Source organism: Bufo gargarizans, chromosome 1, assembly GCF_014858855.1.
Source record: "Bufo gargarizans isolate SCDJY-AF-19 chromosome 1, ASM1485885v1, whole genome shotgun sequence".
NCBI lineage: Eukaryota > Metazoa > Chordata > Amphibia > Anura > Bufonidae > Bufo > Bufo gargarizans.
In genome coordinates this window covers 694,610,572-694,627,234 of record NC_058080.1, presented here as the reverse complement: position 1 = coordinate 694,627,234, position 16,663 = coordinate 694,610,572, and the positions used below count along the sequence as shown (strand labels likewise).

Sequence of the window (16,663 nt, the reverse complement as noted above, 5' to 3'; positions counted from 1 at the left end):
CATGTGTCTTTCAGAGGAAGATGTTCTAAGTTTGCTGTCTAAAGTGAAGACAAATAAGTCACAGGGGCCTGATGAGATACACCCAAAATTATTAAAAGAGCTTAGTGGTGAGCTGGCAAAACCGTTAACAGATTTATTTAACCAATCATTAGTAACAGGAGTCGTCCCGGAAGATTGGAAATTGGCAAATGTCGTGCCCATTCACAAGAAAGGTAGTAGGGAGGAATCGAGCAACTATAGACCAGTGAGTCTGACATCAATAGTAGGCAAATTAATGGAAACCCTATTAAAGGATAGGATTGTGGAACATCTAAAATCCCATGGATTGCAAGATGAAAAACAACATGGGTTTACTTCAGAAAGATCATGTCAAACAAATCTTATAGATTTTTTTGACTGGGTGACTAAAATAATAGATGGTGGAAGTGCAGTAGACATCGCATATCTAGATTTTAGTAAGGCTTTTGACACTGTCCCACATAGAAGACTTATCAATAAACTGCAGTCATTGAGCATGGACTCCCATATTGTTGAGTGGATTAGGCAGTGGCTGAGTGACAGACAACAGAGGGTTGTAGTCAATGGAGAACATTCAAAACAAGGTCATGTTACCAGTGGGGTTCCACAGGGATCTGTACTGGGACCAATTTTGTTTAATATCTTCATAAGTGATATTGCAAAAGGCCTTGATGGTAAGGTTTGTCTTTTTGCCGATGACACAAAGATATGTAACAGGGTTGATGTTCCTGGAGGGAAACGCCAAATGGAAAAGGATTTAGGAAAACTAGAAGAATGGTCAGAACTCTGGCAACTGAAATTTAATGTGGATAAGTGCAAGATAATGCACCTGGGGCGTAAAAACCCAAGGGCAGAATATAGAATATTTGACACAGTCCTGACCTCAGTATCTGAGGAAAGGGATTTAGGAGTAATTATTTCAGAAGACTTAAAGGTGGGAAGACAATGTAATAGAGCAGCACGAAATGCCAGCAGAATGCTTGGATGTATAGGGAGAGGTATAAGCAGTAGAAAGAGTGAAGTGCTTATGCCGCTGTACAGAACACTGGTGAGACCTCACTTGGAGTATTGTGCGCAGTACTGGAGGCCATATCTCCAGAAGGATATAGATACTCTAGAGAGAGTTCAGAGAAGAGCTACTAAACTAGTACATGGATTGCAGGATAAAACTTACCAGGAAAGGTTAAAGGACCTTAATATGTATAGCTTGGAAGAAAGAAGAGACAGAGGGGATATGATAGAAACTTTTAAATACATAAAGGGAATCAACTCGGTAAAGGAGGAGAGCATATTTAAAAGAAGAAAAACTACCACAAGAGGACACAGTTTTAAATTAGAGGGGCAAAGGTTTAAAAGTAATATAAGGAAGTATTACTTTACTGAGAGAGTAGTGGATGGATGGAATAGCCTTCCTGCAGAAGTGGTAGCTGCAAATACAGTGAAGGAGTTTAAGCATGCATGGGATAGGCATAAGGCCATCCTTCATATAAGATAGGGCCAGGGACTATTCATAGGATTCAGATATATTGGGCAGACTAGATGGGCCAAATGGTTCTTATCTGCCGACACATTCTATGTTTCTATGTTTCTATTGCAGTTCAGCCCCATTCACCTGAGGGAGCTGCCTCTTGATACAGTTGATCAGCGAGGGTGCCAGGAGTTAGACCCCTGCTATCCTGAGGATAGGCCATGAGTATCAAAATCCTGCATGACCCTTTTAAAGGTGTTGTCTAAACCGGATCTATACTGTAGAAATGTTATGCCCAGCCCATATTGCTCATGTGTTTGGTGATTAATAAGTTACAGTTTCCGTTTCCGATACGCAAAAATCGGATTGCATACGAAAATGAGGGAATGTTTTATGGAATAACGGAACGGAAGAGGACTTAAATCAGAGAAAAAAACCCCCTCAGATATGGAACAACGGATCAGTGAAAAACGGACTGCAAAACAACGGTCGTGTGCATGAGCCCTTAACCCCTTCAGGACGCAGGGCGTACCGGTACGCCTTATTTCCCGAGTCCTAACTTCAAATCGGGATTCCGGCGCCGCGGGGGTTAATCGCAACGGGATGCCGGCTGAAATCATTCCCGTAACAACGGGGGGGGGGGGTCATTTGACCCCCCATATCGTCGATTGCAGAAAACCGCAGGTCAATTCAGACCTGCGGTTTTCTGCGTTTCTGGTCTATTCGGGCGTCCTGTGGGCCCGATTAACCGGAAAAAGACTGTGATCGGTAGCGTGATTACACACCACCAATCGCAGTGCGAAGATTTGCAGAGGCGGTGCTGTCCAGGGTGCTGATTGGTGCAGGGGATAGAGGCGCGAGATTCAAACTTCCTGCGCTCCTCTCTCCGCTCCTCTTCCTGTTCTGCACGAGCACCCGGCAGCATCGTCCAGCACCAGCTCCTGTGTCCCCCTAATCGCCATCCATCACCCTCCTGCACCCTTTGCCACCCAGGTAGGTTAGGGTCAGTGAGGGAGAGGCACTGTTAGGCAGGGAAAGAAGGGAAAAGTTAGTTAGAAAAAAAAAAAAAAGCACTTTTATTCCAAACTTTCTTTGATCGATCTATCAGACCCCAGACCCCCTGCCACTTGCCCCCCCTACCAGTCCCCCACCACCACCAGCCCCCCCCCCTTCACCACCACATTTTTTTTTCTACGTGCGCTGACTGGTCGGCACTTTTTAGCGTCCGTCCACTGTTAGCGCATCGCCCACCCCACCACCCCACCGCTGATCAGCGTTGTACCGCTGATCAGCAAGTTTGAACTTTTTTTTCTTAACACTAGCCCTTTTTTTCTTGCCTTTTTTAGTACGCGAACACCCGTTGCCCCCACACACACGCACATATAATAAAGTTTGCCACACACGCAGAAACTACACCCCTCAAGGCATTCAAAAGTTACTTTACAAACTATGTTAACCCTTTAAGTGTTCCACAAAACTAAATAGCGAATGTAGAAACAATTTTAGAATTTAATTTTTTTTGTTAGATTGCCTCAAAAAAGAGTAATATAGAGCAACCAAAAATCATATTTACCCCTAAAATAGTCCCAAAACAACAACCACCTTATCCCGTAGTTTCCTAGATGGGGTCACTTTTATGGAGTTTCTACTCTAGGGGCGCATCAGGGGGCTTGAAAGGGTACATGGTGTAAATAAACCAGTCCAGCAAAATCTGCCTTCCAAAAACCATATGGCGTTCCCCTTCTTCTATGTCCTGCCGTTTAGCCAAATAGTAGTTTACGACCACATATGGGGTGTTTCTGCAAACTACAGAATCAGGGAAACCCATTTTGTTTGGCTGTTAACCCATTTTTTTCCAGTAATAAAGTAAGGGTTAAATTGGAAAATTTTCCAAAAAATAGAAATTTCAAAATTGTTTCTCCTTCTGCCATTAACTCTTGTGGAACACCTAAAGGTAGTTGCGGATCCGGGGGGGGGGGGGGGCAACGGGGCAATTGGGGGGGGCGGCAGCGGGGGCTGGCGGTGGGGGGGCGGAAGCGGGGCACAGGGAGATGAGCGCTTCCATTGTGGAAGCGCTCATCTCCAGTAATCTGTATCGCCGTCCTCAGTACAGCGATACAGATGCCTGCCTGTGCTGCGGCACGGGAGGGAGAGGCGTGTCCCTTTCCCTTCCTCTGATAGGCTGCCGGCCTAGTGCCTGCAGCCTATCAGAGGCCGGCGCAGGCGGCGAGATGACGTTATCACACCGCCTGAGCCATACAGCGTGGGACACAGGCCAGAAGAGGCCTGCATCGCATCGCTGACATGGAGGTAAGTATGTGTTTTTTTAGTTTTTTTTTAATTATATACAATACTTTTACTGGTGGGGGCTGTTATTACTGGCACCTGGGGGCTGTTATCACTGGCAAAGGGGGGCTGTTATCACTGGCAAAGGGGGGCTGTTATTACTGGCAATGGGGGCTCTTATTACTGGGGGCTGTTATTACTGGGGACTGTTACTACTGGCCCAGCGGGGCTGTTATTACTGGGGGCTGTTATTACTGGCAAAGGGGGGCTGTTATTACTGGCAAAGGGGGGCTGTTATTACTGGGGGCTGTTATTACTTGCACAGAGGGGCTGTTATTACTGGGGGCTGTTATTACTGGCACAGAGGGGCTCTTATTACTGGGGGCTGTTATTACTGGCACAGGGGGGCTGTTATTACTGGGGGCTGCTATTACTGGCACAGGGGGGCTATTATTACTGGCACGGGGGGGGGGCTGTTAATACTGGCACATGATTGGGGGCACTATAGGGGCATCTACTGAGGCCACAAAGAAGGGGTATTTTATATGGGCTCTCTGTACAGTACAATTTTATACTGGGACACATTATGGTGGGTACTATGGGGAAGGGGGAGAGGAGTACTATGCGGTCATCTACGGGGGGCACTAAGAAGGGGTATTTTATACTTGCAAATTATGGGGGACACTGAGGGCATCTACTGGGGCATTTTATACAGGTGTATTATGGGGGGCACTAGGAGGAAGGAGGGTGTGGAGCACTATGGGGTCATTTACTAGGGGCACTATATAGGGGTATTTTATACTGGCAAATTATGGGGGCACTATGGGGACATTAGCTCAACTGGGGGCATTACAAGGGGGTATTTTTTGCACTGTCACATAATAAGGAGAATTATTTCTACTGGGGGGGACATTATGGTGGGCTTTATTACTCCCCCATGGTATGACCCTATAGTAGCAGCACCATCCTCTCCCTGCTCTGATCTCCCTCTGCCCCTTCTCCAAATCCTTATTATGAAATCTTTCTCATTAGGATAAAACACATCAGCTCTGCCGAGCCCCCGGCCAAAGTGTTGAAGTGGTGTCCGAGATCGCCAAGGGCCAAGTCAAGTAATTGTAAGTTTTCATGTGAAATATGTTTGTTATACACACATAGCCTACACTGTGTAGTCTGTTCTATAAGCACCATTGTTTTGTGGCGGCGGACAGAAAATAATCTGAAAGTGCCCCTCCCGAGACCAGTCTCTGGATCCGCCACTGCCTAAAGGGTTAACAAAGTTTGTAAACCCAGTATTGAATACCTTGAGGGGTGTACTTACTCAGATGAGTCCATTTTTTGAAATTTCTATTCAAGGGGTGCAACGGGGGGCTTCAAATGGGACATGGTATAAACAAAACTAGTCCTGCAAAATCTGCCTTCCAAAACCCATATGGTGTTCCCCTCCTTCTATGTGCTCCCGTTCGGCCAAACAGTAGTTTACAACCACATATGGGATGTTTCTGCAAACTACAGAATTAGGGCAACCCATTTTGAGTTTTGTTTGGCAGTTAACCCTTGTTTTACTCCTGGAAAAAATTGATTATATTGGAAAATGTTCCAAAATATTGAAATTTCGAAATTGTTTCTCAATCTGCCATTAACTCTTTTGGAAGACCTAAAGGGTTAATAAAGTTTGAAAAAACAGTTTTGAATATCTTGAGGGGTGTAGTTTCTAGAATGGGGTCATTTCAGAACGGCCTGGGTAAGTCAAAGCGTTTTAAAGGTATGAGCACTTAAAGTGACACTAGTCAGATTTGCAAAAAATGGCCAAGTCCTTAAGGTGAAATAGGGCTTAAGTGTCCTTAAGGGGTTAAGCAGAATCCCGGTGGTCAGTATTTTTTTTTTAAAGGGGTTGGACAATGCTTTTAGGAAACTTTGGATTGTTTTGGTGTTTACTCCAAATGTGTGTATTAGACTTACCTCAAAATTTTCGCTCTCGGGGTTCAAGGCTATGATGGGAGTGTCACTTTTCAGTACAGCGCTTAACACAAGGGTCAGACTGTGGATGCTGGCCTGCGTGACAGACATATCATTAATTCAGAGCTGCAGTTCATACAGGTTTCTGTTCTCATTACAGGATCACCCGCTGGTAACTCATCATGTCACACCCGCTGCATACAGTACACGTACAATGGTAGAGCTGACTCTCGATGTAAAGACCTCCTTCTGCTCCAATAAGCTTTTCAAGAACTTGTGATATATGACTCATCATTTGCAATTTAGGGGATTATTTTTCATGGCCTGGCATACAATTTTATAATGTATCTTTATTGGTTGGATCTCCGTATTTTCTGCTCCAGAATCCAATGCTAGGCATACTGCCGGCATAGTTCCGGCAGAGACTGCGGTATTTGCCGGGTAGTAGAGATGAATCGATTTATTTGTCCTATCAGCAGGGCTTATGCTGATTGGACAAATCGATACTGTAGAATCTTTTCGCTCATCTCTACCGGGTAGCAGTCTGACCTCTACTGGACCCCATTATGGACAGTGGAGCCAGCGGGCATTCTGGTAACATCCGGCAACTCCAGATCCAGAGAGCTGTGGCAGGTTGTTCTCTGCTGGCAGTATGAAGGAAGCCTTAGGCCCCTTGCAGACGTGCGTTCCTCCCGCAGCGAGTCCACAACGCAGCTCCCAGCGCGGCCGGGGGTCACATAGCATTATATTGATTTATGATACTATGTAACCCTTACAGTTCTGGAATGTATTGGATAACACTGGCATAATGCTGCCTGTGTTATCCAATACATTCCAGAACTGTAAGGATTACATAGCATCATAAATCAATATCATGCTATGTGAATCCCGTCAGTGCTGGGGGCCAGGCCGGGTGCTGCGATGCGGACTCGCTGCGGGAGGAACGCTCTTCTGCAAGGGGCCTTAAAGGGAACATCATCACACTAAGAACGCAGTTCAATCTGCAGGCAGCGTGTCATAGAGTAGAAAGAGCTAAGCAGATTTCTATATTGTTTTATGAGAAAATATTCAGTATAACTACTAATTTATTAATTTCAACCTCTGTTCTTTACACTCCTAGGAGTCCACTGGGCGGGTCCATCTCAGTGATTGTCAGTCTTAACATAGTAACATAGTATATTAGGCCGAAAAAATACATTTTGTCCATCCAGTTCGGCCTGTTATCCTGCAAGTTGACCCAGAGGAAGGCAAAAAAAACAACCTGTGAGGTAGAAGCCAATTTTCCCCACTTAAGGGGAAAAAAATTCCTTCCCGACTCCAATCAGGCAATCAGAATAACTCCCTGGATCAACGACCCCTCTCTAGTAGCTATAGCCTGTAATATTATTACACTCCAGAAATACATCCAGGCCCCTCTTGAATTCCTTTATTGTACTCCCCATCACCACCTCCTCAGGCAGAGAGTTCCATAGTCTCACTGCTCTTACCGTAAAGAATCCTCTTCTATGTTTGTGTGCAAACCTTCTTTCCTCCAGACGCAGAGGATGTCCCCTCATCACAGTCACAGTCCTGGGGATAAATAGATGATGGGATAGATCTCTGTACTGACCCCTGATATATTTATACATAGTAATTAGATCTCCCCTCAGTCGTCTTTTTTCTAAAGTGAATAGCCCTAATTTTGATAATCTTTCAGGGTACTGTAGTTGCTCTATTCCAGTTATTACTTTAGTTGCCCTCCTCTGTACCCTCTCCAGCTCTGCTATGTCTGCCTTGTTCACTGGAGCCCAGAACTGTACGCAGTACTCCATGTGTGGTCTGACTAATGATTTGTAAAGTGGTAGGACTATGTTCTCATCACGGGCATCTATGCCCCTTTTGATGCAACCCATTATCTTATTGGCCTTGGCAGCAGCTGCCTGACACTGGATTTTACAGCTTAGTTTGCTGTTCACAAAAATTCCTAAGTCCTTTTCCATGTCAGTGTTATCCAGTGTTTTACCATTTAGTAGCTATGGGTGACTTGCATTATTCCTTCCCATGTGCATAACCTTACATTGGTCAGTGTTAAACCTCATTTGCCACTTATCTGCCCAAGCCTCCAATCTATCCAGATCCCTCTGTAGCAGTATACTGTCCTCATCAGTGTAAATTACTTTACACAGTTTAGTGTCATCTGCGAAAATGTATATTTTACTGTGCAAGCCTTCTACAAGATCATTAATAACTATATTGAAGAGAATAGGGCCCAATACTGACCCCTGAGGTACCCCGCTAGTGACAGTGACCCAATGTAAGTATGTACCGTTAATAACCACCCTCTGTTTTCTATCACTGAGCCAGTTACTTACCCACATACAGACGTTTTCTCCCAGTCTGAGCAGTCTCATTTTATATACTAACCTTTTATGTGGTACAGTGTCAAATGCTTTGGAGCAGTCCAGATATACGACATCCATTGATTCGCCGCTGTCAAGTCTAGAACTTACCTCCTCATAGAAACTGATTAAATTAGTTTGACATGACCGATCCCTCATGAAGCCATGCTGATATGGCGTTATTTGCTTATTTTCCTTGAGGTAATCCAAGATATCATCTCTTAGACAACCTTCAAACAGTTTACCCACAACAGATGTAAAACTTACCGTCCTATAGTTTCCAGGCTCTGTTTTTGGACCCTTTGTGAATATTGGCACTACATTTGCTATGTGCCAATCCTGTTGAACACTCCCTGTCAGTATAGAGTTCTTAAATATCAGAAATAAGGGTGCTTCCTCGCTACCCTCCTGTTTTAGTAAATCCTTTATTTTTGTCATTTATTGCTTTCTTTACAGTTCTATATATCCACATTGTTTTTTCTTGTTCCTTAACCTTTTATTCACATAAGGTATGCACAGATGCAGTAGAGTTAACACAAATGCTTTATGAGACGAGTTATCTAAACTAAATGCGTTAATCAAACACCTTTAATTGCTTTTCAATGGCTTTTGTTTCAAGATAACGCGATGAGTTAAGAAATATGAGTTAAGAGCTTGTATGTTAACCCTGCTACATCTGTACCTCTCACAATTAGTGTACCTCTCACAATTAGTCTTCCTATGAGTATGCGTACATAAATGAGTATGAGAGTATATGAAGAAATCTCTCAGTAGGACCATTCTCTGGACTCATTAGCCCAGAATGAGCAGAAATGTAATAAAATAAAATAAACAAATTAAATGAATCTTCTCTCATAAAACTATATATCAGTCTGCTCAGCTCAGATTGGACTTCATTTTTAACATGGCAGGTTCCCTTTAAATGATACACCTATGGCTGCCCATAGTAACCACTAATGGGAGCTTACTGGAGATTGCTACATGACAAGTCTCCAGTAAGCACCCTCTAGTGGTGGCTGTGGGCAGTCAGAAATAAATCAGTATATAATTTTGGACCTATTTAGATAAAAAATAAGAAAATAACAATGGGGAAGATTTAGCAAGAATGGCATCTGTAATGCCATTCTGGATGTAGTTTGCAATGGATTGACACACCTCTTAATTATTTCGGAGCATTTCATCAGGTCCATGCACCAGAATCTGAAATCTACACCAGCTAAGATTACTTATGATAATTGTGTAGGATCACTTAGACTTTGTCCCCTTCTAGCCAAACCCTGCATACATTTAATAAAATTCGTAGGTGTGGCGGAGAATGGCAAAAAAAATTGCAATTATGTGCGCAAAAAGGGGCATGCATAAAAAATGTGCAACTTTTTTAAACCAATTCAAGCAGAGGAGGCTTGATAACTCTACTCCAGAATGTTCCCAATGACAGACAGCAAGCAGAGATATAGAAATAGTTTTTTATATTACCTAATAAGGCCATCCAGTTACCTTAATAAACGTTGCTTTCCATACCCGCATGGAGATATTGATATGAGTATTGTCCGATGGCTCCACAGTGCAGTAGAATGCCGGGCAGCTGTTTCTCTTGCAGTCCTGTTGATTGTTACCTCGTTAATGATGAGACATTATATACACACCAGACACTGGCCCAGATTTACTAACCCTGTAGGTGGCGTACACTTAGACCGGCTGTCTAGACCTGCACCAAATTCATCCCAGCGGCTCAGGCAGGATGATAAATCTGGTGCAGGGCTAGACACTTTTGTCTAACTCTATATTATTGGTTGGTGTACTTGGAGACAGACTTTTACACCAGAACTGTGGAACAATTTTGGGACAAAATGGTCCATCTTAGGCCATGTCTCTGTCCCACTAAGCCTCACCCCTTAATTCTAGGCCCCAAACCTTGATGAGGAAGTGCAGAAACCCAAGTTGCACCAAACTGCTACAAAATCATCCCAATTTGAGGCACTTTTTAGACAGATTTCAGGCACAGACGCATTCAAAAATCTTGGCCAATGTTTTTTTCAGCCCTGTTCATACTGACATTATGGCTTCAATTTTTACAGGACATATCCCATTGTGTTTGGGTTGGTCAAGATTCTGCACCAGACTACCCCATTCTGCCATATGATATCATGCCACCCTTAAAGTTGGAGATATGTGTATAAGGGCATCAGGATCTTGATACCTGCAGAACCTTAAAAAATGTAGTATGATCAAAGAATATTACACAAATTCCATATACATTGTAAGCATTCAATGGGTGAGGTCATAGATGGCAGGTATGTATCACTGAGATGAGTGAATTTCCGCTTATGAAATTCGTTCACACTTCGTTTGTGGCATAACGGAATGCCTTTAGAGGCATTCCCTTATTCCTTCCGTCATAATCGAAGTCTATGGTCTGCAGGATCCGTCCTGTTTACGTTATGCAGGGTAGTCCTCTCCTGCATAACGAAAAACGGGACAGATCCGTTTTGCAGCCCATAGACTTCTATTATGACGAAATGATCAACAGAATGCCTCTAAAGGCATTCCGTTATGCATTCCGTCATGGAATTGCGTTATGGTCCGTGGTAACGAAATCCATAACGCAATTCACCTTTTACCAACAAACGAAGTGTGAACGAATTTCAAAATATTAAATTCACTCATCTCTAGTTGTGACCAGTGATGCCAGATCACTGAGTTTGTGGTCGCTGGAGTTTGGGTCCGGGATTTAGGAGTGACTGAAGAGCTTGGGTGGGAAGGCCACTCCCATACTCCATCCCTGGTGTTCCTCAAACAGGTGGAAAACAAATTTAAAGGCACGCTGAAAAGAAGACCCATGGACAAGACCACTATGCAAAGTGGAATCCCTAGGTGAAAACCTACAAGCTAGTGAGAAGCCGATATCACCGCATTTTTGGTTATTTCCATGAATTGTTATTTTGTTTGCTGAAGCCTGTATTGTTTTGCTGTGTATGCCCAATAAACCCTGCGTAAAGAAACTGTCTGAATGGTCCCGTCTCATAACATCTTTGAAAATGTAAATTAATGAAGCATCCCCATCTTCAACATTTATGTCATATCCACACCTCTGGGACCCTCTTCTGTTGGGAGAATGAGGGTTTAGTAATTTACATTGCCTGCTTTCCCTAAATCAGTGAACTGCCATAATGAACTGTCCACAAGCGTGGCCACCACTCCTTTCCCATGCCTGTACAAATAGCTGCTCTGTGGTTCGCACCTATTAGACATCTATGGTACTGTATTTGTGGATATGCCATGAGTAGTTATGAGCGAATCGACTTCGGATGAAACATCTGAAGTCGATTCGCACAAAACTTTGTTCTAATACTGTACGGAGCAGGAGCTCCGTACAGTATTAGAATGTATTGGCTCCGATGAGCCGAAGTTATTGCTTAATGCGTACTAACTTCATAAATTAATTTGTGCTTTAAAAAAACATTTGCAGAACTCTTGTTCGGTTCCAAGATACCATTTGGAACCAAACCCACGTTCGGGAAATGGTTTTTTACAGTACAAATTTATTTAGAAAGTTATTACGCAAAGTCTCGCGAGACTTCGCGAAGCAATAACTTCTACTTATCGGAGCTCCTGCTCTGTACAGTATTAGAACGAAATTTTATACGACTCGACTTTGGATGTTTTATCCGAAGTCGATTCGCTCATCCCTAGCCATGAGTATTGGACATAGGAACACCCCTAGTCCTGTGTGTGTATTGGACTATGGCCAGCCACGACCTGTATAATATTGTGTAAAATTCTATAAACCAATAACTCTGTCTTTCAATAGTTGAATCTAATTCCTTCCTTCCATTCAGACATGTCTATCTTTAAAGGGAACCTGTCGCCGGGATTTTGTGTATAGAGCTGAGGAAATGGGTTGCTAGATGGCCGCTAGCACATCCGCAATACCCAGTCCCTATAGCTCTGTGTGCTTTTATTGTGTAAAAAAAAAATGATTTTATATGGATGTACTAGCGGCCATCTAGCAACCCATGTCCTCAGCTCTAAACGCTAAATTCCGGTGACAGGTTCCCTTTGAGCTATTTCTTTGGGGGAGAACCAACATGGCCTAGATGTAGGTTTCAACAAGGGTTGTCACAGCTTTACCAGTCCCCCTGAATGGCAAATCTTTTTTTTTTCCAACTTGGTTTTCTAAAACCAATGGTTGGATCTATGAAAAATGTGAAAAAATAAAATAAAAAAATTCTACCTATGGGAGGTCTTATAGAAATCATCCTGGTTGTCACTCAGGTTTAGCAGAAACTGATATAGCTAAGAAATGTCTGACAATTATTTTTAACAGAGAGAACCAGTCAATGAGATTGTTATCCTGTTAGGAGGAATGCTGGTCTTTATGATCACCTCCTGAATATTACCGTACGTCTATAAATTTACCTTGAAATTAATGTAATTAGATACCGTCTATAAAATCTATAGAACCGGCCCTGTGTAGTAAGCCCTGTTGCCAGACACTACCGTATAGTGTACTGATACAGTATACAGTCTACGAATAACCGTAGTATATGTGACAAATTATAATGTGATTACCGCATAGTGTGGTGCCCAACTAATAGTGCCGTAATTGGAACAAATAGCACAACCATATAAATGCCTAAATAGCAACGCCGCCATACACTGCAAGAGTAATATCCTGTATACTGCCTAGTGCCACACAATGCCTAAGTAAATGCTACCATACAGTGTCCATATAACAGCTTCATACAAAAGTAATGGTTATAGTTACCAATATTGTATCCTTTATACTTTCTGTAAATTTGTCCAAATGATACGTTCTTCCATAATTTATATAGAAAGGATCCAACAGTTGTTTGGTATCACAGTTCACGTTCTGAAAAACAGAGGGAAGCTTTAAAGGGGTTGATATTGAGGATAGGCCATTAATATTAGATAGGTGGGGGTCCAACACCCGCACCCCTGCCGATCATCCACTTCAGTGGTAGTCGGCTCTGTCCAGTACACAGTGGATGGAGCTGAAGGCACTGAAGCTCCAGACCCCTATCGATCTGATATTGATGGCCTATTCTGGGGTTAGACCATCATCATCAATACCAAAATACTGTAAAACTCTTTTAAAGGAAATGCAATTATAATATTAACAATACTGATATTTCAGTTAAAGGGCATCTGTCAGCAGATTCGTACCTATAAACTATTGCATGTGCACTTGGCAGCCGAAGGCATCTGTGTTGGTCTCATGTTCATATATTCCTGCATTGCTGAGAAAAATGATGTTTTAATATATGCAAATGAGCCCCTAGGAGCAACGGGGGTGTTGCCGTTACACCTAGAGGCTCTGCTCTCTCTGCAACTGCTGCGCCCTCTGCACTTTCATTGACAGAGGGCGCGGCAGTTGCATAGAGAGCACAGACTCTAAGTGTAACGGCAACGCCCCTATTGCTCTTAGAGGCTAATTTGCATATAATAAAACATCATTTTTCTCAGCAATGCGGGCACATATGAATGCGGGGCCAACACAGATGCCTTCAGCTGCCAAGCGCACATGTAACAGGTCAGGCAATGTCACAGGTACAAATCTGCGGCCAGATGTGCTTTAAAATCAATGAATGTCGACATTTGACAAAGACATGAGGGAAGAGATGTAGAGCGCCGCAGGACTCTGGGAGGTTTTTTGGGGAGTTAGTTTGAATTGAATTTTAAGGGCATATTCACACACTGAAGATTTGTCATAGGAGTTTCTGCTACTTTCACATCTGCGCTTTCCCTTTCCGCTATTAGGATCTGTCATAGGACCTCAATGGCGAAGGAAAACCTTCCGTTTTTTCCCTATTCTTTGTCAATGGGGACAAAACTGAACTGAACGAAACAGAGAGCACCAGAATGCATTCCGTTCAATTTGGTTGTGTCCCCATCAAGGACAGAATAATGCAACCAGAATTTTTCTGTCCGCGATGTGTTGCGGAGTAAGGCCTCCTGCACACGACAGTATTTTTTAATGTCCTGCAAAACGTGGTTCCGTTGTACCGTGATCCGTGCCTGTTTTTTCTTCCGTGGGTCTTCTGTGATTTTTGGAGGATCCACGGACATGAAAAAAATAAAAAAATAAAATCTAAGTCAAGTTTGCCATTGAAATGATAGGAAAAAACGGACACGGATCACGGACGCGGATCACGGACGCGGATGACAATCTTGTGTGCATCGGTGATTTTTCACAGACCCATTGACTTGAATGGGTCTGTGAACCGTTGGCCGTGAACAGGTCATATTTTTTTCACGACCAGGAAACACGGATCACGGATGCGGCTGCCAAATGGTGCATTTTCAGATTTTTCCACGGACCCATTGAAAGTCAATGGGACCGCAGAAAAACACGTTAAACGGGACAACGGCCACGGGTGCACACAACAGTCGTGTGCAGGAGGCCTAAGGCGGATCCTGCATGACTCACAATGTAAGCCAATGGGGACGGATCCGTTTTCTCTGACACAATAGAAAACTGATCCGTCCCCCATTGACTTTCAATAGAGTTCATGACTGATTCGCCTTGGCTATTTTAAATATAATACAACCAGATCCATTCAGAACGCATGCAGACGGTTGTATTATCGTGACGGAATCGTTTTTGCTGACGGATCCAACAAAAACGCTGGTGTGAAAGTAGCCTAAAGCCTCTTGCACACGACCGTATGGTTTTGCGGTCCATTTTAAACGGATCAATTTTTCAGTTTTTTTTTGTTTCAGTAGTGTTTCCGTTCCGCTTTCATTCCATTTTGCCGTTCCGTTTTTCTGTTTGGTTTCCGTTTGTGATCCGTTTTTTGGGGATTGAAAACAGAAATGGAAGCATACAATAATGTTTAAACAGTAAGTACATTTTAAAAAATGGGCTGGGCATAACATTTCCAATAGATGGTTCCGCAAAAACTTAACAGATATGGAAGACATAGGGATGCATTCAGTTTTTTTTTTGCGGAAACATTGACTTGAATGGAGCCACAGAAGGTGATTTGCGGGCAATATAGGGTGCTCCAGCTGGTAGTGTTTATGGGGTGCTCCAGCTGGTAGTGTTTATGGGGTGCTCCAGCTGGCAATATAAGTGATGCACTATGGCAGACATTTTTGGTGAAGCACTATTAATAAATTCTACTGAATGGCACACAGATGCAATATCCAGCATAGTCCGTACTGCATGTACGATGTGCAGGTGTATGGAGCAGTGTAAACTATGGAGAGGCTGCAGCACTTGCCTAAGTGCTGTGGCCCGTGATTGGTGGAAATGCTGAGAGTCAGACCCCAAAGTCAAATATTAATGGCCATAAGGATAAGCTATTAATTTAAAAAACCTGGATAACTACTGATTGTAGTGTATGGCCACAAGAGGGCACACTGTCCTTATGTCTGGCACTGTGCATTTAGTAACCAGTGCTTCGCTAAGGGATAGCAGCCGTATTAGGGTGTTTTACTAGGCTGTGACTATCACCACTGGAATTAAAAAATAGGAACCCTTCGGTTTATTTGAAGTATTTTTTTTAATTCGCTGAATGAAAGGTAATAAATCATATTGCATTATTTGAGGTATAGCATACTGCTAGAACCCAGAAATATAAGAGGGTATTTATAATTATTGGTGTTTCATATGCCAGTCTTAACAGAAAATATACGGGAGTAAGATGTGCCAAATTTATTAAGAGTCTCCTAATAAATTTGGGGCATCTATGAGCTGTCCATGCACTAGTAGCTGAAATCGACACACCTATGAGCTATTGTAGATTTCTACTATAATGTATGCCAATATTCTGCCATAAATTCAGATATATGGTGGCCATGCCTCTTTCTGATAAGCCACACCCACTTTAAAATATTGAGCCATTTATTCACAAAAAGGATTACATGAAGAATGACTTACAACAGTATAGTGGTCTATCGGGGTGCAGTGAGCCAGTGGTCACTGCGTAAGGGGTTAAAATGTGTAGTTGTGCTCAGGGGTGCACCTTGCCTTTCTGCTGCTTGAGGCAAAACCTAAAACGCCCCCCCCATGCCCATTTCTTAACCTAACCCCTTTGCCTCAATGAAAGTGTTCATTGCCCATGGCCCTTCTGCTGCCCCCCTCTTGCCCCTGCCTGGTGCTGCCTGAGGCGATCGCCTCACCTGGCCTTATTGGTGGTGCACCCCTGGTTGTGCTATGCATAAAAGTTTGTTCTGAGAATGCCGAATAGGGGGTTAACCATTGCTTTGTAATTAGTTCCACACATCCCCTCTAGAAGGGGCTGCTGCTGAGTGAGACAGAACAGTTAAGGAGTCAGACATAGCAGCAGCAGCATCTAGCAGGGAGCGGCCATCCAGTCGGATACATAAAAAGACAGCACCAGACACTTTCCTCTGAGTAAACAAAGGGAACTAAGCAAAGGGAAGTTTTAGCAGCCATCACAGGGAATTGCTGGAAATACAAACCAGTAAGGGTAATGCATGTATACTGGCTATGGACTTTACTGCATTTTGTCTGGAATAAAAGTGTCCCTTCCATACAAAAAAAGACTGATTGTCTATCCGTTAAAGG

General features: G+C 43.2%; 1 protein-coding gene across 1 annotated transcript in view; it reads right to left on the bottom strand.

Annotated features, from left to right (window-relative positions):
* Nucleotides 1-16,663, bottom strand: part of ITGA1 (integrin subunit alpha 1) — a 276,177-nt gene that overhangs the window by 13,796 nt on the left and 245,718 nt on the right. The window contains exons 26-28 of the mRNA XM_044276225.1: nt 12,875-12,979; nt 9,604-9,708; nt 5,732-5,824 (exon numbers count right to left, since the gene is read on the bottom strand). Of these exons, the coding sequence (XP_044132160.1) occupies nt 5,732-5,824; nt 9,604-9,708; nt 12,875-12,979 (303 nt within the window). The remainder of the gene's footprint in view (nt 1-5,731; nt 5,825-9,603; nt 9,709-12,874; nt 12,980-16,663) is intronic.